Source organism: Chelonia mydas, chromosome 4 (assembly GCF_015237465.2).
Source record: "Chelonia mydas isolate rCheMyd1 chromosome 4, rCheMyd1.pri.v2, whole genome shotgun sequence".
Taxonomy (NCBI): Eukaryota; Metazoa; Chordata; order Testudines; family Cheloniidae; genus Chelonia; species Chelonia mydas.
Genome location: NC_057852.1, coordinates 127920855 through 127944897, shown reverse-complemented (window position 1 = coordinate 127944897; position 24043 = coordinate 127920855). Strand labels below are relative to the sequence as shown.

Here is a 24043-nt window from a genome sequence, read left to right as displayed (position 1 = left end):
CAGAGTTCACTGTGACTTGGAACAGTGTGCACAAGAGCCAGAGAAATGGAAACAAAAGAACATGGATTGAAATGATGAGACTAAGGAAAATAGAGGAAGAGAAATGGAAACTGCAGAGTCAATCAGAATAACTTTGTGGGTAAGAGTAGACTACTTCATTTGGTGGGCTTTCATCTTAATTTTCTTTAAAATCCAATATTGAACTTTTTGTGTCTAAGTTGTGCATCACTTACAAACATTTCAAAGGGGGGTATGGAGGAGAAGAGGCTTATTGATGCACACCCTGTCTAGGACAAGTCTTGCCAAAAGCCTGTCCTTTATATGTTAAGTCAAGTATAATACCTTTTCACTGCTCTGTATATTAAGTGAACAGGTCTTAGGCCCACCTTCAGCCACGAGTTATAACAGCGTTTGTGCAGTCAAGACCAAACAATGTTATGATCTAGCTTGGCCAGCACCAATTCTAACAATCCCCACTGAACTCTTGTTTTATCAGTATATAGCGGATTTTAGGCCCTTAACCTGCAAATGCTTATACTTAACTTGTACATGTAGTCCCACTAAAGTCAACGAAACTATGCGTGGGAGTCAAGTTAAGCACATGCAAAAGTGTTTGCAGGATTGGGCCTAATTTTGTGCAGCATCCTATCGACACAACAACCACAAAAGATTTCTCTGTGGTTCACTTTGAAAATATAGAATGGGATTTTTCAGAAGCACTCTGCATTGGCCTAAGTCTGCTCCTATTGAAGTCAACTGAATCTTTACCATTGACTTCAGTGGAAGCAGACAGGCCAGTGCTGAGGTCTGTTGAAACTCTCACCCAAATTATCTCATAGCTTCGAAAATGAAGGCAACTTACTGAAATTTCAGGTATAGCCATTTCAGTTTTATACTATGCTTTTCCAAGCAACAAAGTACAGTTGTAACATTCCACTTTTTTATAATCTCTTGGGTTGTGACAAACTTCCACTGACTACATTGTTTAAGAAAATTGAAATATATTAACAGTTTCAGATTTTTCTTCATGGGGGCACATCCTTTCATCAGCCAGCTGCTGAAGCCCACATCTGTCTAGTTCTGATTTGTCTTGTCTGTGAGGTACACAGTTTTCTCTTTGACTCCACACTTGAGCTTGCAGCCATCTTTCAAATTGGTCACCAGAATGAGACCTTAAAAATTGAGGTCCTCTCTGCTCTCCATGGTTTACAAATAAATAAAATAAACCTTTGGCATTTTTCACATGAATAGGGCATTTGTCTTGATGTGCCTTTAAGAGTTCCCTTTTAACCAGCTGTGCTGTGGCTTGTGTGTATGTTTGGCTGCTCCATTGCATCCCGGCGGTGGCGGTATTTCTGTAGTGTTGTATGCCTGTAGTTTGGAATGAAAGGTGTTAAGAAAACATCATTTGATTTTTCTAGCACTTCTAGTGAATGTGTTTTTATGTATGGCTGTGATTGCTTTCCCTTCTGCCTCCCCAAAAACAATTAGCAAGAAAGAGACTGCTTGCCAAAGAGTTTGTTTTTCCAGTATTTTCTACAATAGCACCTCTGCCTTTCATTCTTGCAGTTACTATGAGGCTGCAAACAGAAAATCCTTTAAAAATGCTTGTGAAATAAGAAAATCACTTTTGGGGTCAACATCTGCTCTATATATTTGTTGAAGTCAATGTGTATATATGTTAATGTTGTGTTCCTGACTTTTAATGCTGTACCTGTCTCTGTGGTATTTGAGGGCAGAATTTGACGGTATCGTGTTTTATTGGTGCCTTCAAACTGAAACCCCATTGCCCCCTCCTGCCCAAGGGCTATATTTGGCCCAGGATTTTTCTTTGCACTCTTCTAGATTTCTGTACTCTTGCAAGTTTTCCTTGAGCATCAGGGAAGAAGAGCTGTTAGAAATAGTGAAGTTGAGCACACTTCCTTTTCCTTAAAAAGAAAAGGAGTACTTGTGGCACCTTAGAGACTAACAAATTTATTTGAGCGTAAGCTTTCGTGAGCTACAGCTCACTTCATCGGATGCATGCAGTAGAAAATACAGTAGGGGGATTTTATATACACAGAGAACAGGAAACAATGGGTGTTAGCATACACACTGTAACGAGAGGGATCAGGTAAGGTGAGCTATTGCCAACAGGACAGAAAAAAAACCTTTTGTAGTGATAATCAAGGTGGGCCTTTTCCTTGACCCTCTGATCAAAAAGCATCTGGACAAAACTATAGCATGTCTACAATGTTACTTTTCTAATGTTTTAACAACATACTCTCCTACCACCCTTAATCTTACACTTCTTAGAGGTTGAAGACTGAGGGCAGGTCTGCGCTACCGCGGGGATCAATGCTCAGATCGATCCACTGGCGGTTGATTTAGCGGATCTAGTAAAGATCTGCCAAATTGACCCCTGTATTCTACCCTTGACGAGAAGAGTAAGGTAAGTCGATGGGAGATTTTTCTCCCTTCGACTCCCCCATGGTGTAGACCCTGTGGTAACTCGACCTAAGGTAAGACGACTCCCGCTACGTTATTCACATAGCTGGAGTTGTGTAGCGTAGGTCAGCTTACCGCAGTAGTGTAGACATAGCCTGAAGGGAGTGGAAATAGACTGCGTGCAAAGAGAAATTTTAAAATCATCTTGAAGATGCTTATTAAATGACACAATCAGAACTTTCATGGGGATCACCAAAAGTTTTCTCTAAATTTTAACCTCCAGTATCTGTCCCTACATTTTTGTAAGGACAAAGTTAAGAGAAAATGTCTGAGAACTTTTAGCATGTAGCAAAAATAAATTAGTACAGTAATATTTCATATAGTGCTTTAATTGCTGTATCAAAGCACTGTGCCAAAGGAGGAACAGACAAATAGTTACAAGGCTAAAACAAATGCAACAAAGCATGCTCCTACAGTGGGGTAGCTAAGAACAGAGTGTCAGGAATTGAATCCTTGTCTCTTAATTCTGCTGCAGACTCAGTGTGCAGCAATAGACTACTCAACTGGCCCAAACTTTCAAAACTGTCCATTTGATTTTTTGGGGGGGAAGTGGTGGAGATGTCCAATTTAAGCTTCCCTGGTCCTGATTTTAGAAGATGGTGAGGACCTCCAGCTTCCATTGTTTTGTAAAATGTCTAAATTTGGACAATGGAAAATGGAGGCACCTAAATTACTCTGCTCATGAAAATGTGGGCCTTAACATCTCCTCACCTCTTACCCTCCCTGTATGATAGGGGTGGTGATAAAGCTAAATCAAAAAGCATTGGGAGTTCTGTAGATGAAAAGCAGTATATAAATGCTGAGTCTATGAGTACATTAGTGTGAATTCCTCTTCTTTTGGATGTTGCATTCCCACCCTCATTGAGTGTCTCCATTCTGGTACTAATTGATGTTCTCCATTATGATTCCACGACGTCTCATCACTAATGGTTGTCAGATTAGTTTTTAATCCACTTCATATTAACCTTTAGAGTCTTCTGCAGTGTTTCTAAATGCTCTCAAAGGGCTACAGTCAAGTGGCTTAAGCTGCCTTTAAATTGTTGTAATTCACTAGGTTCTGCACCAAAGCTGCTTTGTATTGCCAGTTTTGGCTGTTGAGCAGTTAACATACAGGACTCCTGCACTGCTCATGTTGAATCTACTGGGTGCAGTTTAAGAACATGAATAAAAATAGAACAAGGAAGTAAATTAAATGGTTATTTCAAGCAGTCATAACAGGATATTTGCTTAGTTGGACAAAGACGTTTATTTTAAAACTTAAGAATGCTATTTTCAGACAGTGGAAAAGTAAAAACAAATTTAAATGATAAAAATGTGGCGATTATGGCCTTATAAAGAGGTACCGGTGATATTTGTACTTGGTATTACAATCAGATAGAAAATGTCTTCTTTTTTTAACTGATCATTTTGAAAAATGAAGACACTTCTTATGGAGGTTCCCCCAAAAAGTGTTGTTTGCTCTGCTGGCTGACCGTCTGCCATTAGCTAGTGTACCTCATTGATGGCTTTGGGCACAGTGCTGCTGGTGTATGTACAAGACCTACTGCTCCCAAGAATGATTGGTTTATATGAGTATGTATCTGTTCAGGTACCATTGGGTCTCTCTTTTTCATCTGAATTTGTTTCTCACATGATGATTTGTTTGTGATACCACGCTTAGCTGTGGTTAATAATTATACTACCGCAAACTAAGGATAATAGATTCAAGTGGTGAATAATAGATCATTGCTTGCTGTGGAATGGGCTTTCTATAAAGATAAAATAAACATTAGGAGATGAATGGTTATTTAAAGACTTTCATAGTGAATGTCTTTTAATAAAGAACGATGCTTAGAATTTTGGCATATAAATTAATTACATTTATGCTGGGTCTTTAATATGGAAAAGCATAAGGATAAGATAGCAATAAATATAGTAGAGCTTTCATATAGTCATATTTTTTAAATCCAAGCTCATCTGGGATATGGATGTGCAGTCACCTTTATAAGGATCAGAGAACAATCACTGATGTAAGCATAGATAAAGTGTTTAGGAAGCCTGTTTTTGCTGTAAAAGGAATCTTCAAAAAGCTTCCAAAATGCTTTAGTAATTAAGTTAATAAATTTTCAGCAGCTCTGTAATGATTATCAAAGCATAAGATTTGGCTCAGAGCAAGTTTATAATGTGAATACTTTGTGTCCCAGTCCTGGGTTCAGATTATTAGACTTCTCTCTCTGAGTTGGGCTCAGAAGGTAAGACCATAAATGCAAATAAAGGGAAACAGTAGAATCGAAGGTAATACAGACAGGTTCTGCACCAGAGAGCAAAAGAGCACTGAATTAGGGGGTGGTGTTTTGTTCAATAGATACAAAGAGAATGTATCTTGATATTCTTTTAAGATTACAGTTCTGGGAAGTGGTATTAAGAAGAAGAGTGTGTGTTTTTATTTTTTCCACATTGCTCACTTCTTTCCTTTGCAAACTCCAGCCTTGTAAATTTGCTTAATGTTACCTCAGCTGCCATTCATTATCAATTATCCCTAACTGTGCATCAAGTAAAAACTATATTGACTTTGTACCTTCTGTCCTGGGAATATCTCTTTGCTAGCGAAAACTCAGACTATTTTAATTGATTCTAAGGGATGTACTAAATAAGCAAATGTCCTTGCTAAGTATATGACCAGTGCTGGACATATTTCCCTGTTTTAGAGATGTGGCCCACTGAGTTTAAAAGTTCCAGCATAGGATACTGATGAGGTTCAACAAGGACAAGTGCAGAGTCCTGCACTTAGAACAGAAGAATCCCATGCACTGCTACACACTAGGGATCAAATGGGTAGGCAGCAGTCCTGCAGAAAAGGACCGAGAGGTTACAGTGGACAAGAAGCTGGATATGAGTCAACAGTGTGCCCTTGTTGCCAAGAAGGCTAACGGCATTTTGGGCTGTATAAGTAGGGGCATTGACAGCAGATCGAGGGACGTGCTTGTTCCCCCTCTGCTCAACATTGGTGAGGCCTCATCTGGACTACTGTGTCCAATTTTGGGCCCCACACTACAAGAAGGATGTGGAAAAATTGGAAAGTGTCCAGCAGAGGGCAACAAAAATGATTGACAAAGCCCTGGCTGGGGTGATTTAGTTGGGGATTGGTCCTGCTTTGAGCAGGGGGTTGGACTAGATGACCTCCTGAGATCCCTTCCAGCCCAGATATTCTATGATACTCCTTGTTGATCCAAGTGGCCTTTGCTTGTGTCAAACTAGTGTATTGCATGATGGAACTTGTAGTCTCCACAGGCCACAGCCCATATTAAAGATGAGGATGGCTACAGTCTGCTGTATTTCATGCCAATAAATCTGCCAGTGTGGTCATCATTTGTACATGAGACACTTCATTGCCAATAGCACATCCAGCACATTTTTAAAAAATCCATCTGTAATTTAAAAAAAAAAAAGCTGTTTTTTAAAAGTATAAAATATCTAAGGGCTCATGTGGATGCTCTCTGATCTTTCTGAAAAGTTTGGTTTAAGTCCATTTCCTAGCAGAGAAGTGTCCATCTTCTCACAACCATCAGGGAAGTCAAATAGGCATCTTTATGTGTAGGTCTCTAAACCAGCTGAGTTTCATCTCATGAGTTCTTAGGCTGGACGAAATGGAGCTTTCAGTTCTTTCACTTATGTATTGAGATTCTTGAGTAGTCAAGCAGTGCCAGTGTGCAACAACTGGTATGTATATTTGAATTTGGAAGAGATTACAGAACGCTTCTGATCTTCAAAACACTTACTCATTGGTTTTTAAGACAATAAAAGCATTTAATCAGTGAGAATGTTAAGATTTGGACTGAGAAGAATAATGCGAGGAATTTGAGTTACATTCACTCCGAAAACTAGGATAATTATTTTCTCTTAGCATTCATCTGGTTGAAGATCTCAAAGAAATCTTTCAAATTAATATGAATTAGTCTGATCTCACCCTCATGAGGTAGGTAACTATTTTCCTCATAGTACAGATGAGGAAACACATTTTTAAGCTTAAAGTGAGGCACCTAAATATAGTATGAATTTAGATAAAATTAGTTGCATTTGAAAAGCTTTGCCCAGAAAAGGTGACTCACCCAAGGTAACAAGTTTCAGAGTAGCAGCTGTGTTAGTCTGTATCCGCAAAAAGAAAAGGAGGACTTGTGGCACCTTAGAGACTAACAAATTTATTTGAGCATAAGCTTTTGTGAGCTACAGCTCACTTCATCGGATGCTCAGATAAATTTGTTAGTCTCTAAGGTGCCACAAGTCCTCCTTTTCTTTTTCCAAGGTAACAAGCATATTGTGGAGCTTAAACTAGAACCAAGTTGTCCTGATGAAAGTCCTGTGGTTTAACCACAAGACAATTGTTTCTCCTTTTTAAATACAACTGAGTTCTGGTTTAATTTACCCTGTTGTGTCCTCTTTTGCATATGTATTGTATATCACACTCAGATGTGAAACGTCTTGCTTTTATCCTGTTGTCACTAATGTGCAGAACCGCATTAACACACTAAAATTTCTATTTAAACACTATCCACTAACATATACTGATGTTTATACACACATTCAGTAATCCATTATTAATACAGTTAGTAGTCACTGTAGTAATTTGGATGGTGTGATTGGTAATGAAATCTGGAGCATTTCACCTCCAGATCATAGTTCAAAACATGGTCAGAATGGACAAAAATCTCTTCAGTTGAGGACTGTTCAGAAGCCTGTGTGAAATGAGTTGTTTATGGTCCACAATTACTCTGGTCTCAGAATCAGGAGTTTACATTGTAACAGGCACTGTTTGTTAGCATTCTCAGCAGAGAGAAGTCACGCACTAAAGAGACCTAGTAGTGACTCACAGCTCACGTGCCTAATGGTGGACCCTCTAACGTAGAATGACAGGACTGTATAGGGAAATTATAGTGTCTGTGTATCTTCTGCTGATCAATAGAGGACTCTGCTTTCCTGAGCTGCCTCTTTGGTATGTATCACAAGTGCTTAAAAGTTTTCAAAATGTAAACTGCCCATAGAATATATACTTAAAAGCAGCATACTTTACAGCTGGCCCCAGTAAGGTCCAGTTAAACTCGCTTCACTGCAAGCTTTGCCTTAGAAAGCACAGCAGGGTTTGGCCCAATGGGTTCTCCTTATTAATACAGAGTTGCATTTTTCAGAGTAATAAATAACTGTCTTGCATGCCAAAATTCTGAGCCTGGGACTATATATTAATTGAGCCATGGCAGCACTGTGTTTCTCTGGAATCATCACAGCACCACTGTGGCATGTCAGCCTTTTAAGAGCACTTTCTTGTGCTTAGCATTAAGATGTTCATATCTACCATTATTACACTATCGGTGCAAGTCTTTTCCCATAACTGGCCATAAGAGGGAAAGGTGGTGTGGCCAAATACAGTGACCTGAATTGAGACCTGATTCACACGGATGCGTGGTAAACTTCAATAATAAGGGTGTAAAAAGGCAGTAAATATTTCTGGTGAATAGGCAATGTCTATAGTTATATGTACATTAGAAGCACAGCAATGTGTGTACTCAGGAACGTTGCTGTACATAAATGGCATGCAGGGCATGATGCCAAAGGCAGTGATCAATCAGGTAGTGCTGAGGTTCAAGATGTGATTAAATTGTCCTCATTCAGGAGTTCTGATACTTTTTCATAGCGTGGAGCACAGTCACATCTTAATAGGCTTTAGGAACATGAACGCTCCCATTTCCTGTCACCTAAACCACATCCTCTCCCATTTACAGTTGCACATCATCACTGTGGCAAGTACAGCAATTAATTATATGCATAAGTAGTGTTACAAAAATATTATATGTAACTTAGTTGCCTTTAATGTGATGTAGCACCTGGAAACTATGGAGGAAGGTTAGCAATGTGCAGTTAGCCAGTTCTCTGTGGCCCATTGCCAAGTGGTCACTGTTGGAGGACAGCTGTTCTGTTCCTTCCCTTCTCCTATGGTTCTGTTTCTCTGCTGGGCCCATTTTTAAAGGGCTTTATTAATGTATCTGGTCTGTGGATTATTCAACAATAACAGGGAAATACAGAGCAGACTTCCAGTAATAATGAATTGTAACAAGCTGGCTCGATCCTGTGCTCCTGGATTGCTTGAGTTCGCTGTCCCTACTCTTGGGGGGTGGGTGGGTTGGGTGCTTTTCCCCTGCTATTTCCACCTTCTGGAACAGCTTTCTCACTGCTCTGCCTCTTCTGAATCCATCTCTAGATTCATCTCTTCTCTCTGCTTTAGGGCCCCAGCCCTCTGTAATAACTTATTTGGAGGACTTGGGGTTTGAATTTATAACATTTGATTAGTTTCAGCTGTTCTACTGAAATGCACAAATATCCAACAATTAGTCTTTGCATAATTGAACCAATACTTGGATATTTTTTCTTCCTGCATGTGAATTTCAATTCTTTTGACACAGCTATATTCATTTTGATATATAAAATAATACCAGTAAGCACCCATCTAGTGCTTTAGATCTCCTGATGATGAATTCAAATGCATAACAGCAAAAGCAGTCACTAGGTAGGTTTGGGCAATCTATTTAAATCTATTTGCGTAAAGCAAGAGAATCAAAACTCTCAGTTATTCCCTCATTTCTCCCACCAGCCACCGCTTCCAGCAAAACAGGTGGATTCTGTAATTACTGCCCAACTGAAGTGTTCTATATCAACAGAACGGGTATGGCATGGCTAAGAGCAGGGAAGGCTTCCTTCCCCCTACTTCTCTGGGCTCTGAAACCCAGCAAAGTGGGTGGTCGCAGAGCCTGGGCTCCAGTACAAGCCCAAATGTCTACAATGCTATTTTTAGCCCTGTAGCACAAGCCCAAGTCCGTTGACCCAGACTCTGAATCTCGCTGCCGATGGGAATGTAGACCCACAGTTACCCTATGCAATCTTGTGTTCTGTAACGGTCACCTTTGTCTTCATGCCCCTTCCACTGTGTTGTACACCCGTGAGGTGTGTTTTAAACAGGAGAAAGGACTATTTCTTATGTTTGTACAGTACCCTGCACAAAGAGGCTGTAATCCTGGTTGGTGTCACTAGGATTGCTGTAATACAAATCACACACTGGATTGTTAACTCTGCCTTTGTGTGAGCACATACATTGAGGCAGTCAAAACTTTTTCTCAGGCATTAGCCAAAGAGGCTCATCTAAACATCTTTTCTGAAGCCCCTAAATACTGTCATTCTAACCTGACACTCCAGATCCTGTGACTTCTAGTGGCAATGGTGACTGATCTTACCAGCTGTAACTGCAGTGTCAGGAAATATTTGTTCAGCTACATATTCAGGAGTTACAGTGAAGTTATACAGATATACTTCTGATTCATTTGTGAAGGGACATTATTGGAGATAGGCTGAGTTCTGTAGTGACCAAATATAGTAAGCCCTGAAATCACAGGCAAGAATTATTGCTTTGTCTCCTCAGACTACTGCACAATATCACTAAGATCAGAACAAAATCAATGGTCTGTATTTCCCAAGGGTACTGAGGATAAATTGGTTAATGACCATGAGAATCTCCAAATCTACTCATTAAATATCACATATAAACACATGGAGTGAAATTCTAGCTCCATTGAAGTCAATGGCAAAACTCCCACTGATTTCAGCAGGGTCAGGATATCACCCTGGGTTAGGAAGATGATGATTGGGAGAAACTTACCCTTCTTTATTTTGTTCCTTACTCCCAATATTTCTGATCATTAATATTTCCACTTCTATAGCACTTCCTTTGTGAGCATCTCAGTGGACTTTACAAAACACTGAGTCTCACAACCCCTGTTCGAGGGATAGATGAGTAAACATTACAGTCTCCATTTTACAGAGGGTGAAACCGAGGCAGAAACTTAAATGACCTATCCAAGGTCACATGACAAGTCGGAGCAGATAGGAAGTGCTTTGCCAGATCAGGCCAGCTGTCCAGCTAGCCCAGTGTCCCGCTTCTAACAATGGCGAGTGCTTCAGAGAAATGAGTAAGAAACTTTATAGTGGACCATTATGGAATAACCTATCCAGAGGGAAGTTTCTTTGTAACCCCAGTCACATACTGATTGACTTGTGCGCGAAAGCAGGAGGATTTATATCACTCCCACACTTTGTTTTCATCCTATCTAATGTAAGTCTGGATGTTCTCATTATCAATATAAATGTCCAATAAATGAGCACCAATCGCTTTGTAGGAAAAATGATTTGTCTATTTTGTGAGGGTGAATCTTCTTTAAATGACAAAATGTTAGTTCACAGCGATCTGAGCCCATGCCCTGGAATGCTTCACAAAGTTTTTTTGGTCATGGACAAAATACTGAGTTCAAAATGGCAATCATGCAAGGCTGCCACTTTGAATTCAGTATCTCTGTAATGTTTCTCCTTAACGGTGCTGTTGGATTCAAAGGTGGGCAGTTTGGGTTTTTTAAAGTATATTTAGTTGTCATAAAAGGTGCTGTCTTTGAGATAGAAGTCCTCTGTGTACTCTCAGGTTCATCATAGGCAGTGGCAAGGCATGGTTCCCCACTCTGCTGCCACAGTGCGTCAGTAGCCTTCTTGAGGGATTGCTGAAAGGAGATGAGGGTAAATTCATTCTCCAGTTCTTGCCATTTCTGCTGGGAATGCCAAAACGAATGACAGTGCATTGGCTTTGTGATGTGCACACTTGCCCACTAAGAACTGGACTCAGATTGCATAGGTCACCCTGAAGAGCCTTCATGATGTACTGGCTGGATTAGATTTCAATAGGAGCTGCATCCATGCCTGAATTTTGGTCTGTATGTTTCTACTGCGTGATCATGTTATACACTGGATAATGGGGTGTATTACTGGGTAAATATTTTGCTTTAAAATCTGTGTTGACACAAAGGTAAGATATATTTCAGATGCCTAAAGCCAAAACTTTCAGATTTAAGTTCCTGAAGTCAAGCACCAGGAAACGGCTCAGTGTTTTTCCAGACGTGATGAGCATCTACAGCTCTGACTGGCTTCAGTAGGAGCTGCAGGTGCTCAGTACCTTTGAAAATCAGGCCACTTAAGGCCTTGCCTGGGTTAGGAAAAGTGGGTACGGTTATGTTGGGCTTAGCTATCACATTTCCTAATGCAGACACATGTTAATGCCTTCAACTCAATTTCAGCAGGTCAGGTTACTAAGCTAAAAGTGTTTCTGTGTATGTACAGTGTGTATAAAAAGGGGGGGGGGGGAGGGGCAGGCAGGTAGGCAGTTGAGTTTGTCAGACTTAGCAAGCTCATACCAGCTAAGTTGGACCTAAACTTAACCTTTCCTCTCCAGACAAAGCTTATTTAGGAGCCAAACTTTAGGCAACTAGGTTAAAAAAAAAAAAATTGTTGGCCTAATTCTACTAAACAATCAAACTATTCAGCTCTCTGGCAACATGAGCATGACAATTTGCTAGCCTGATTTGCAAACCTACTCACCCAGATTTACCATATAGATAATATTTAAAAAAATCCCATTAAAAATATTACTTGCAACTTTGCATGCTATATATCCCCCCTTTCCTCTTGTTTTTAAATTCCTGCCTTTTTGCCATGCTTCACATATCAGAAGCTTCTAGAGGGATGATGACTAGTGCTATTCAGTTTCTTTTTGTAACAGAATGCAAAATGCTGATCATGGGAATTTGACAAATGCAAGGTCATGCGCATGGGAAAGCATCATTTGAACTACCTATGTACATGGCTGGGTTCTAAATTAACTATGACTAGTCAAAAACAAGACCTGTTTGTCACTGTGGGCAACTCAGTATAAATCTCTGCTCACTGTGCAGCAGCAGTCAAAAGAGTAAAGAGTAAACAAATGTTGCCAGTTCTTATGATTGTATCAGAAGACTCATAATATTAAGTGTCTCTCCAAAAGCCTTGGTTCCTTGTCATGTTATTAGTTGAAAATCTCAACTTCCACTGGGGGGGGGAGTTTCTAGCCGTCATGGTGTGAAGAATGTGAACCCTAAAGGCTCCAAAAAACAACAATCCTGAATTTATTATTTTTTTAAAAACAATTTAATGATATTTACATCAGTCTCTTTGAGCTCAACTCTTTTTTGGACTCTTGGGGTTGGCAATACTACAAATGTTAAGATGTGCAAATAACAGAATAGAAAATAATGCAGAGAACATTATGCCACTTCCTCAATGTATTCTCACCTGGATTCTGATTACCCTATTAGAGAAAAGATAGAGCTAAAATAGGAGAGGGAGGAGATGTCTGGAGAGCAAAGACAAAATTGATCAAAAGTATGGAAGCTTCTACGGAGAGATTGGAAAGATAGGAACTACTAAGAAAGGAGGGATCTGAGATGTGACATGATAGAGGTATAGAAAATAAAAAATGGTATTGTCTAGGTGTATCATGTCCTACTATTTATCCTTTTGCATAATAAAAGAACAGGGGGACACTCATTGAAAATGAAAGGCAACATTTAAAACTGGTAAGATTTTTTCTTTTTTAATGCAAGGCAGTTAACCAGAGGAAGTCATTACCACGAGATGTCATTGAGGACAAGAGCATAGCAGGATTCAGAAAAGGATTATAAATGGTCTAACAGAAAACATAGGAATTACAATACCAGATCAGACCAGTGGTTTCTCTAATCCAATATTTATTTCTGACAATGGCCGGTACTAGCTGCGTTAGAGGAAGATGCAAGAAACTCTGCAATGAGCAGTTGTGGTATAACCTACCCGTATAGAAAGCTTCCTAATCTTCATTAGTTTATGGGATTTTTTTTGTCCTGAAACACACAAACCCTCAGGCTTCAGGGATAAACAAGTGACTGAGAGCTAGAAAAAAATCTTCTATTGTAGATTATTTCGTAATTGGCTATTACAGTGTTTCTTGCACCTTCCTCTGAGGTATCTGGTTTGGCCACTGTCAGAAACAGGGTACCAGAATAGATCGACCACTATTCTGATCTGGTATGGCAATTCCTGTGTCCTAGTCATTTTTTTCTTGAAACAATATCTGAGTTTAATGAAGAGGGGAAGCTGACTAGACCTAGCCTGTGTCCTTTTGGAAGTTTGACACAGTTTGACACTGCTACAAAGAAAAACTGAGTAGGATTAGTCAGTTTCTCTTTGCAGCATTTTAATAGCAAAGTGAAATTAACAACACATTGCTTGTTGTGTGCATACAGCTGAGTGGTAGGGTGACTAGCAAGAAGCATCAGTAAATTGTATTGACCCCTCCCAACCCGCTCTTAAAGGGGAATGAACTAGATCAATTAATAGCACTCCTCCACCTTTAATTTTTGTTATCTGTGAGATAAGGGCTGCAAATGGACCTGTCTAAATGCTGCCTTTGATTTGCAGCATTCCATTCATTCTCTGATAAATAAAAATTACATGTGTTTAAGAATGCCATTTATAGTGCAACAGTTCTTGGCAATCACCAGAGGGAAATGTTCATCTGCTGTTCCCCAGAGTGCTTATAATGTAAAATTAAAGTTGCTTGACCCAGAGTAGCCAGCCAGCAGGTGTTAGCTGTTTGCCAGCACAAGAAGTGGAAAGCATACAGTGTACCTGATATGCAGTTACTTTTCTCAGGTGACCCTTAGGTTATGTCTATGCTACAGCAACACAGCTATAGTCTTTCCTTCGCTGTAGATAATCCACCCTTGTGAGAGAAAGTAGCTAAGCTGATGGAAGAATTTTTCTGTCAGCCTAGCTATGTCTACACCATGGCTTAGGCTGACTTAACTACATTACACGGGTATGAATTTTTCACACCCCTGAATGATGTAGCTAGGTCAACCTAAAGTTTAGGTGTAAACCTGGCTTCCGTGTGATTATTTTTAGGACTGAGAAGCTTAAAAATCATACGCTCACTTCTGTGTTTAGCTGGAAAGGGCAATCTAGGAATAAGCAGAGCCATAGAAATTATAAACGGAAAAATACCAATAGTTCAAACTCTAGTTTCTTGAAACATGACTACAATAGTCTTTTGCACATAAAAAAATCATACCTCACTGATCTCCATTCTTTATGATAAGGGTGGCTGTCATCTTATGCTCCCAGAGGAATGGAGAGAAAAAATCCATGTTAGTGTCATGTAATAATGTCCATTAATTTTGTGCAGCACTTAGATACCATGACTGTAGGCATACCATAAAAATCTAACAGATACATTGAGTTTGATGTACTGATACAGACTTTTAAAAGACCATTGAATTGCTCATAAACTCTGGATTGAAGTTTAGAACTCAAGCAGAAGTCCTACATTTATATTTTGACTTTTTTATCCCACTGAAGTCAATTGAAGCTGCTGGGCACTCAGCGCTCTTGGAAAAAGAGGCCATTTATTCTCGAATGTGGATGTGGGAACTTCAGCATCCATTTTTTGAAAATTTTGGCTAGTCTTTTTTAGGTGTTCTTACTATACTAATGATGGCTCACAGTCAGACCTTATTATGTAGTCGGTATGCTTTGAAGTGATAGGAAAAAATGAGACTCTAGAATAAGAGAAGCTATGGTAACAAAATTCTACTTTTACACAGACCCCACCCCGAATTGCATTGACAAGAAATAAAAAATGCCCACTGTAAACCAGCATCCGTTCGGTTCAGGTGATGCATAGTTTGAGTACTATGGTTAAGATTTTCAAAGCAGCCTGGGGGATTTAGACAAATTTTCCACTAAAAATTGTGGAAGATTTGTGTCCCAATCCCTTGCACTGACTTGAGAATCTAAACACATATCTTTAAGAAGTGACTGCCTATTAATAGTGCAACTTCTTGTTGGACTGGAAGTTCAGGAGACCTGCTATTCCTTGTAAAACCAAATATCAAATGGGTGTCTGTTTTCTGTAGGCATACAATGGTAAAACATAACTTTATGGCATCCAGTTAGTTGTTTCAACTCAGTTCCTTGAAACCACCAGATCCAATTCCCTGCTGCTAACGCTATAACTTGTTTTCGCTTTCGCATTCCATGTCAGGATTCTTAGGTGTGCTATAGAAATGTCTCACCGCACATACTTTTTCCTCTGCTAAGAAAGCTGTGCAATGTGGATCTACGGTCAGGAGACCATATTTACAATTAATGTTCTTGAGTGGTACAGGAAAGATTGTCCGAGTTTCCCTGTTCAAAACAAGAAATATTGCAAACATTTTCCAATGGTAAATAAGGCAGCCATTGCCCATGGTAATATTATCACATGTATTCACTTACATTCCAATTCAGTTTTTTTAAAAAAAGAGATCTCCTTCATATATATTTCCCCAGTTTAGACATCCCCTTACTGTTCAGTGCTCTTGCTAATTATGCAGGATAAGGGGCCTTCCTTTAAGCAAACTGATCCAGTTTTGTAGAAAGTTCGTAACTTTTGGAGACTTAGGTAGGCTTGTACTAAAGCACAGAGCTGAGAATCATGAAATCTTGGCTCTCTTCCCAGCTCTGAGTTGGACTTCTTGTGTGGCTCGGAGCAAGTCATTTTACTCTCTCCATTTGACAGGGATGAGACTAAATACATCATGAATCTCCGATTGTTTTACAGTTATTGGATGGATAGTGCTAGAGAAATGAAAAGCATGATTAGAATTAAGCATCTGGCCAATGTAACTCATGAAAAGTGTTTGAAAATAAAGTTTGCATTTGGAAATAATATTTCTGAGCCAGTGACTAGCGGTGGACATCTTGCTGAAAAACAACATTTGTCACACAATCAATGTGGGAACCCAACACAGAAGACTCTAAGGACCATATTTTTAAATGTCTCTGCTTATGAATTGCAGTTATAGATCAACCAGTAGTTGTGTGCAAGTCAGGGCTGTACATATGCATAGATACAATAATAAAGATTTGTGCGTCTGCAAATCCCCACGTTGTGCAAGTGCATCAAGACTTTGTCGTAGAAGCTTTTCTTTGGATTGTTGAACTGATATGAAAGCAACATACAAAGTGGTTTTATAGTCCCATGCGCTCAGGCTTCCATTCTGTAGGAGCCACAAATGGTGTCCCTTTTCAGTGAGATGATTGCAACTGTGTCAGTTCATTCCTAGGTTGTACTGCTTGTATTAAATGCATGCTTGATTGGTAGAAGTGTTTGAGTATGTCTAAAAACACTCCTTTATAACAGGGGTATTTTGACTTCACAGATAAGCTAATGACTGTGTTAGTGTTAGCAGAGGGAATATCATTCAGAGCAGGGGTGGGCAAACTTTTTGGCCTGAGGGCCACATTGGGGTTGCGAAACGGTATGGAGGGCTGGGTAGGGAAGTCTGTGCCTCCCCAAACAGCCTGGCCCCCTCCCACTTCCCGCCCCCTGACTGCCCCCCTCAGAACTCCTGACCCATCCAACCCCTCCTGCTCCTTGTCCCCTGACCACCCCCTCCTGGGGCCCCCATCCCTAACTGCACCCCCCCCCCAGACCCCACTGCCTATCCAACCCACCCTGCTCCCTGTCTCCTGACTGCCCCCCAGGACCTCCTTCCCCTTATCCAACCCCCACCCCCTCCGCTTACCTTGCCACTCAGAGCGGCAGGACAGGCTTATTGGAAAGCCTGGGAGGTGGGTGGGTGCAAGCTGCACTGCCCATGCGGCAGCGTGGCTGCGGGGGAAGGGGAACAGCGGGAGAGGGGCTGGGGGCAAGCCTCCCCTGCCGGGAGCTCGGGCTGAGCAGGATGGTCCCGCGGGACGGATGTGGCCCATTGGCCGTAATTTGCCCACCTCTGATTCAGAGCAATAAAACATTGGTAGCCAGGGGGGTCCCCAGACTTTTTCATAGTGTGGACCACCACTTAACAGAGAGCATCTCATAGACCTGACACCTGCCCTATAATTTGTGGTCATACAGGCCATCTGGCTACCCACATGGTCCTTTTCATCCCCTGCGTTCCTGGACATATTACCTGGCACATTCCTTTCTCATGCTCCCCTGGATGTTCCTTTCCTGTTCCTGAATGGGAGCTGCAGTTCCACTGGTGACTCCAATCGCCAAGGGCCATTTCCTCCTCCAACCTTTATAAGAGCCCCCCTTAGTGGAGACATTAAAACTTGCTCTTCTTCTTTGCTTCAGTCTCTTCACCGGGATCTTCAAGGCCTTGCCAGTTCAGTGCCTGGCTGTGTTTCCTCTCGTTTCCTCCTCTCCTCTTCCCAAACGTCTCTCCTAACTACACTTGTTATGTCCACTTCCATGCTGCCCTTTAAGGGCTTGTTGACACAAGAAAGTTGCCTGGGTTTAAACTGAGGTGTGAATGTAAGCCCATTTAGTTAAACCAATGCACACCCCTATGTGGACGCTCTTCCTTTATTTTAAGAGTGGCTTTTTTGGGGTTAGTTTAAGAATTTATCTACACTTGAAAATTAATTCGGATTAAGCGAAAGTGTGAATTTAAAGCACAGTCAACCTTGGATTAAGCTAAATGGGAATAAAATGCTCTTATTCTGGGACAAGAGTGTCCACACATGGACCAGCTACTGTGCTTTAAATTCATACCATACCTTGATCCAAGTTTACTTTCAAGTGTAGGCCATCCTAAATCAACCAGGAGCAGAGTTAAACTAAACCAGAGCAAATCACTCTTAAACTGAAAAAAGCCTTCACGTAGGGGTTTGCCCCAGTTTAACTAAATCCGTTTAAAAACCAATTTAAGGTAAACGAGTGCAACTTTTTTTGACAAGACCTCAGCGCCTTCCTCTTAGTTGTATCTAGCAACTTTCTCATCTTCCTTCAAATCTGTCCTTTAAAACGCACTTCTTTTGCCAAGCTTTCCCACGCTCACGGTGAAATTCACTCCTGTGCAGAGGGCTAGCACAGGACCTGTGTACTACTTCAGTCCTATTTAAGGGCCTGTTCCCATCCCATTCCTTTCAAACAGTTTCCAATCCATCTGAACTGGACTCTAAGTCCTTGGGGCAGAATCTTTGCTGTCTATTTATTTTTATAAGGGCCAGGTACACTTATGGTTTTCTATAACTAATACCTTGATGATCCACTAGAGCAGCAGTTTTGTGGGTGAGATGGTTTAGGTAGCTTTGCAATAGTCCTTTGAAAACATAACCAGGCTCTATGTGATTTCTTGCTTTAATATATCACAATTCAGTGAATGGACCTTTGTTTCATCATATTGCATTGGATGTAAATATGTGAACATCAACAGCGGCTGGTATGTCTCTTAAGTAAAGAAATGAAAATCTTTCTTGTCCTAGCTACTAACTGTTCCTCTCTTTAACCTTTGATTTTAGGTGGTACGTTGGACGAGGCGACGAGAAAAGATCTTTTCACGGACACCTTCTGTAAAGTGTGCGGGGCTGTGCTGCAGTTTGAGTCGCAAAGAATTTCACATTACGAGGTAAGCCATAAGGGTACGTCAGTATCCTCCTACATAATGCTACCTGTTTTTTTCCAATGACAATTGCATTGCATATGGGTCACTTATGGCTTTTTGTAGTGACTTATCCAAGACTCCTCATCATGGTTGGATGGTGACCAGAGTTGCATACTATGACTACCAGGATCAGTTACAATTACCGCAGCTGAAGGGTTGTACACATGTTCGAAGTCAGTGGTTCTCAAACTTTTGTACTGGTGACCCCCTTCACATAGTAAGCCTCTGAGTGTGACCCCCCCCCCCCTTATAAATTAAAAACACTTTTTCATATATTTAACACCATTATAAATGCTGGAGGCAAAGCGGGGTTTGGGGTGGAGGCTGACAGCTCACAACCCCCCATGTAATAACGTCACGACCCCCAAAGGGTCCCAACCCCCAGTTTGAGAACCCCTGTTCTAAGTAGATCACATAGGACACAGTGAACTATAAATCATGCTGAAGGCTTTTAGTCTTGGAACTAATAAATATCTTGGGTGAATACTTTTTTGTTATAAAGTGTACTTTGCCTTTACATGGGATTCTTTGTCTGTACAGAGGTTCCCAGGCACTAGTATTTCTTCCAGTTTCAGCCAAAGCAATATAATCTCTTCACTCTCAATCTTCACAAGTTAAAGAAGTTCAGACTGTCTACTACCTTGGGAGTTCATTATTGTTATCTACAGTAGAAACTAAGGACTTGCTCCAGCAAGGTGCTGAGTGCCCTTAACTCTTGTTCACTTCAGTTGGAGTCAAAGACACTCAGCATCTCATAGGGATCAGGCTTCAGCATTAGTTTCTCTCTTTTGGGATATGTCTTCACTGGAAAAAAAAAAAAAAGGTGCGTTCTTAACTCAGGTTAGCTAACTTGGGTTAAAATAGCAATGAAGACATGGCAAGTCAGCTTTTCACTTGAGTTAGCAACTCAACTTAAAGCCTTTAGGGGAGCTTGAGGTTGAACTTGAGCTACTAACCTGAGTTAAAAACAGACTTGCTGTGTCTTCACTGTTGTTTTAACCCAGATAGTTAACCTGAGCTAAGAACACACCATTTTGTTTTTTGCGGTGCAGACATACCCTTTGTTGAATCTGACCTCAACTGAGGATGCAGATAATATCCTAATGACTTCACCATTACAGGGGGAAAGGCTATTTTCCATACTGATAGTGTTTTCTGAGTCAATGTTTTAGCCAGCATCAAACTCGTGTGTAGCAGGATCTCGTTCTCTTTGGTGGCTTTGTATGGGCAGCCTGGGATTGCTCCTCTGAAGCCATGGCATCTGTTTGGATAGTATCCGCTCAGAGCAGGCAAATGACATGTTGGCCAACAGGTGACTACCATATCCTGGAACATATGTGCAGCTGTGTTTTACCAGGATAGGGTGTGGTATGAGATGGCACCTCCAGAATTAAAAAGGAACTGAAAAATGTAGGATCCTTCCTACTGGGAGGCAGAATGGCCTTGTGGTCAAGGCACAAGAATGGGAAGCAGGAGAGCTGGGTTCTAGTCTTCATTCTGCAATAGACTTTCTCTGAGATCTTGTGTATGTTTCTTAGCCTGTCCAGGCTTCAGTGTCTCCATCTGTTAGAGAGAGATGGAAGGGATGCTTGTTTCACTAAGGTGAGGATTAATTCGTGGCTGTAAAGACTGCTTTTAGATCCTTGAACAGAAACCCCTATAAAAGCACTACATATTAGCATTATTGATTAACTTAACTTCTGTAACCAGAAAGATAATGGAGCAAATAATTAAGCAATCCACTTGCAAGCATCTAGAAGAAAATAAGGTGATAAGTAACAGTTGGCATGGATTTGTAAAGAATAAATAGTGTCAAACCACCCTGATAGCTCTCTTTGACAGGGTAACAAGCCTTGTGGATGGGGGGGAGCGGTAGATGTGGTATATCTTGAGTTTAGTAAAGCTTTTGATACCGTCTCACATGACGTTCTCATAAACAAACTAGAGAAATGCAACCTAGATGGAGCTACTATAAAGGTGGGTGCAAAACTGGTTGGAAAACTGCTCCCAGAGAGTAGTTATCAGTGGTTCACAGTCAAGCTGGAAGTGCATAACAAGTGGGGTCCCGCAGGGATCAGTTGTGGGTTTGGTTCTGTTCAATATCTTTATCAATTATTTAGATAATGGCATAGAGAGTACACTTATAAAGTTTGCGGATGATACCAAGCTGGGAGGGGTTGCAAGTGATTTGGAGGATAGGATTAAAATTCAAAATGATCTGGACAAACTGGAGACATGGTCTGAAATAAATAGGATGAAATTCAATAAGGACAAATGCAAAGTACTCCATTTAGGAAGAAACAATCAGTTGCACACACAGAAAATGGGAAATGACTGCCTAGGAAAGAGTACTGCGGAAAGGGATCTGGGGATCATAGTGGACCATAAGCCAAATATGAGTCAACAGTGTTACTCTGTGGCAAAAAAAGAAAACATCATTCTGGGATGTATTAGCAGGAGTGTTGTAAGCAAGACACGAGAAGTAATTCTTCCACTCTACTCCGTGCTGATTAGGCCTCTGCTGGAGTATTGTGTCCAGTTCTGGGCACCACATTTCAGGAAAGATGTGGACAAATTGGAGAAAGTCCAGAGAAGATCAACAGAAATTATTAAAGGTCTAGAAAACATGACCTATGAGGGAGGATTGAAAAAATTGGGTTTGTTTAGTCTGGAACAGAGAAGACTGAGAGGGGACGTGATAACAGTTTTCAAGTACATAAAAGGTTGTTACAAGGAGGAGGGAGAAAAAAATGTTCTTCTTAACCTCCTGAGGATAAGACAAGAAGCAATGGGCTTTAAATTGCAGCAAGGGAGGTTTAGGTTGGACATTAGGAAAAACTTCCTAACTGTCAGGGCGGTTAAGCACTGGAATAAATTGCCTAGGGAGGTTGTGGAATCTCCATCATTGGAGATTTTTAAGAGCAGGTGTCATAAATATAAAGGGAAGGGTAAACACCTTTAAAATCCCTCCTGGCCAGAGGAAAAACCCTTTCACTTGTAAAGGGTTAAGAAGCTAGGATAACCTCGCTGGCACCTGGCCAAAATGACCAATGAGGAGACAAGATACTTTCAAAAGCTGGGGGGAGGGAGAAACAAAGCCTCTCTCTCTCTGTCTGTGTGATGCTTTTGCCGAGGACAGAACAGGAATGGAGTCTTAGAACTTAGTAAGTAATCTAGCTAGATATGCGTTAGATTCTGATTCCTTTACATGGCTGAGAAAATAAGCTGTGCTGAATGGAATGTAGATTCCTGTTTTTGTGTCTTTTTGTAACTTAAGGTTTTGCCTAAAGGGATTCTCTATGTTTTGAATCTGATTACCCTGTAAGGTATTTACCATCCTGATTTTACAGAGGTGATTCTTTTTACTTCTGTTAAAATTCTTCTTTTAAGAATCTGAATGCTTTTTCATTGTTCTTAAGGTCCAAGGGTTTGGGTCTGTGTTCACGTATGCAAATTGGTGAGGATTTTTATCAAGCCTTCCCCAGGAAAGGTAAGGGAGGATTTTGGGAGGAAAGATGTTTCCAAACGGGCTCTTTCCCAGTAATATACCGGTTGGACTTTATCGCTGCCACCACCAAACGTCTAAGGGCAAAAGGTAAAATAGTTTGTACCTTGGGGAAGTTTTAAGCTAAGCTGGTAAAAGTAAGCTTAGGAGGTTTTCATGCAGGTCCCCACATCTGTACCCTAGAGTTCAGAGTGGGGAAGGAACCTTGACAGCAGGTTAGACAAACACCTGTCAGGGATGGTCTAGATCAGTAATTCTAAAAGCCAGTCCGCCGCTTGTTCAGGGAAAGCCCCTGGCAGGCCGGGCCGGTTTGTTTACCGGCCGCATCAGCAGGTTCAGCCGATCGTGGCTCCCACTGGCCGTGGTTCGCCGCTCTAGGCCAATGGGGGCTGTGGGAAGCGACGCGGGCCGAGGGATGTGCTGGCTGCCCTTCCCGCAGCCCCCGTTGGCTTGGAGTGGCGAACCGCAGCCAGTGGGAGCTGCAGTCGGCCGAACCTGCTGATGTGGCAGGTAAACAAACCGGCCCGGCCCGCCAGGGGCTTTCCCTGAACAAGCGGCGGACCGGCTTTGAGAACCTCTGGTCTAGATAATGCTTGTTCCCTGCACTCATTGCAGGACTAGGACTAGATGACCTCGAGGTCCCTTCCAGTCCTATGATTCTATGATTAATAAATATTATTATACAGTCTTTATCCAGTTGTGGCTCTCTTGCTATATCAATACAATCTGTAAGTATGAAAGCAGCTTTTCATAGTTTCATAGAGTTTAAGGCCAGAAAGGACCATTAGATCATCTAGTCTGACCTCCTGTGTATCGCAGGTCGTTAAATTTCACCTAGTTACACCTATATTGAGCCCAATAATTTGGTTTAGACCAAAGCATTTCAGTCCTCAGGAGACTAAACAGTTATGTGCCCTAAGCAGAGAACAGGAGAGACTGAGGTGACGTGACCAGTGCAATAACGGAATTGATTAGTTGAGCTGTGCCCAGAAGATCCTACCAGGAGAACCAGGCCCCATGCTGCAGAAGAAGGTGAAAACCCACAAAGGTCCCTGCCAGTCTACCTGGGGAAAAAATCCTTCCCAACCACAGACAGATTAATAGATTACAAAGCCTGGAGGGACCACTGTGATCATCTAATCTGACCTCCTGTATAACACACCCCATAAACTTCCTTAAAATAATTCCTAGAGCAGATCTTTTAGAAAAACATCCAATCTTGGTTTAAAAACTGCCAGTGGTGGATAATCCACCACAACTCTTGATAAATTGTTCCAATGGTTAATTACCCTCACTGTTTAAAAATTTATTTCCAGTCTTAATTTGTCTAGCTTCAACTTGCAGCCAATAGATCATGTTATACTTTTCTCTGCTAGATTGAAGAGCAAATTGTCAAATATTTGTTCCCCATGTAGATACTTCTAGACAGTGATCAAGTCACCCCTTAAACTTCTCTGTGTTAGACACAAGGAGCTCATGATATTTAGCTTATCACTGTAAGGCATGTTATCTAATCCTTTAATCATTCTCATGGCTCTTCTCTGAACTCTACAATTTATCCATATTCTTCTTGAATTGTGAACCCAGCAGCAGATACAGTATTTCAGCTGTGATTGCACCAGTGCCAGTACAGAGGTAAAACAACATCTCTGCTCCTACTTTAGGGTCCACTGTTTATGCATCCAAGGATCATGTCAGCCTTTTT

General features: G+C 41.0%; 1 protein-coding gene across 6 annotated transcripts in view; it reads left to right on the top strand.

Annotated features, from left to right (window-relative positions):
* Positions 1–24043, top strand: part of KRCC1 (lysine rich coiled-coil 1) — a 49709-nt gene that overhangs the window by 7610 nt on the left and 18056 nt on the right. For all 6 annotated transcript variants that reach the window (XR_006290253.1, XR_006290250.1, XR_006290252.1 and 3 more), the window contains exon 2: positions 18691–18797. Coding sequence is in view for 1 of the 6 variants with exons in the window: in XM_037898305.2 (XP_037754233.1) it covers positions 18691–18797 (107 nt within the window). In the remaining 5 variants the exon portion in view is untranslated. The remainder of the gene's footprint in view (positions 1–18690; positions 18798–24043) is intronic.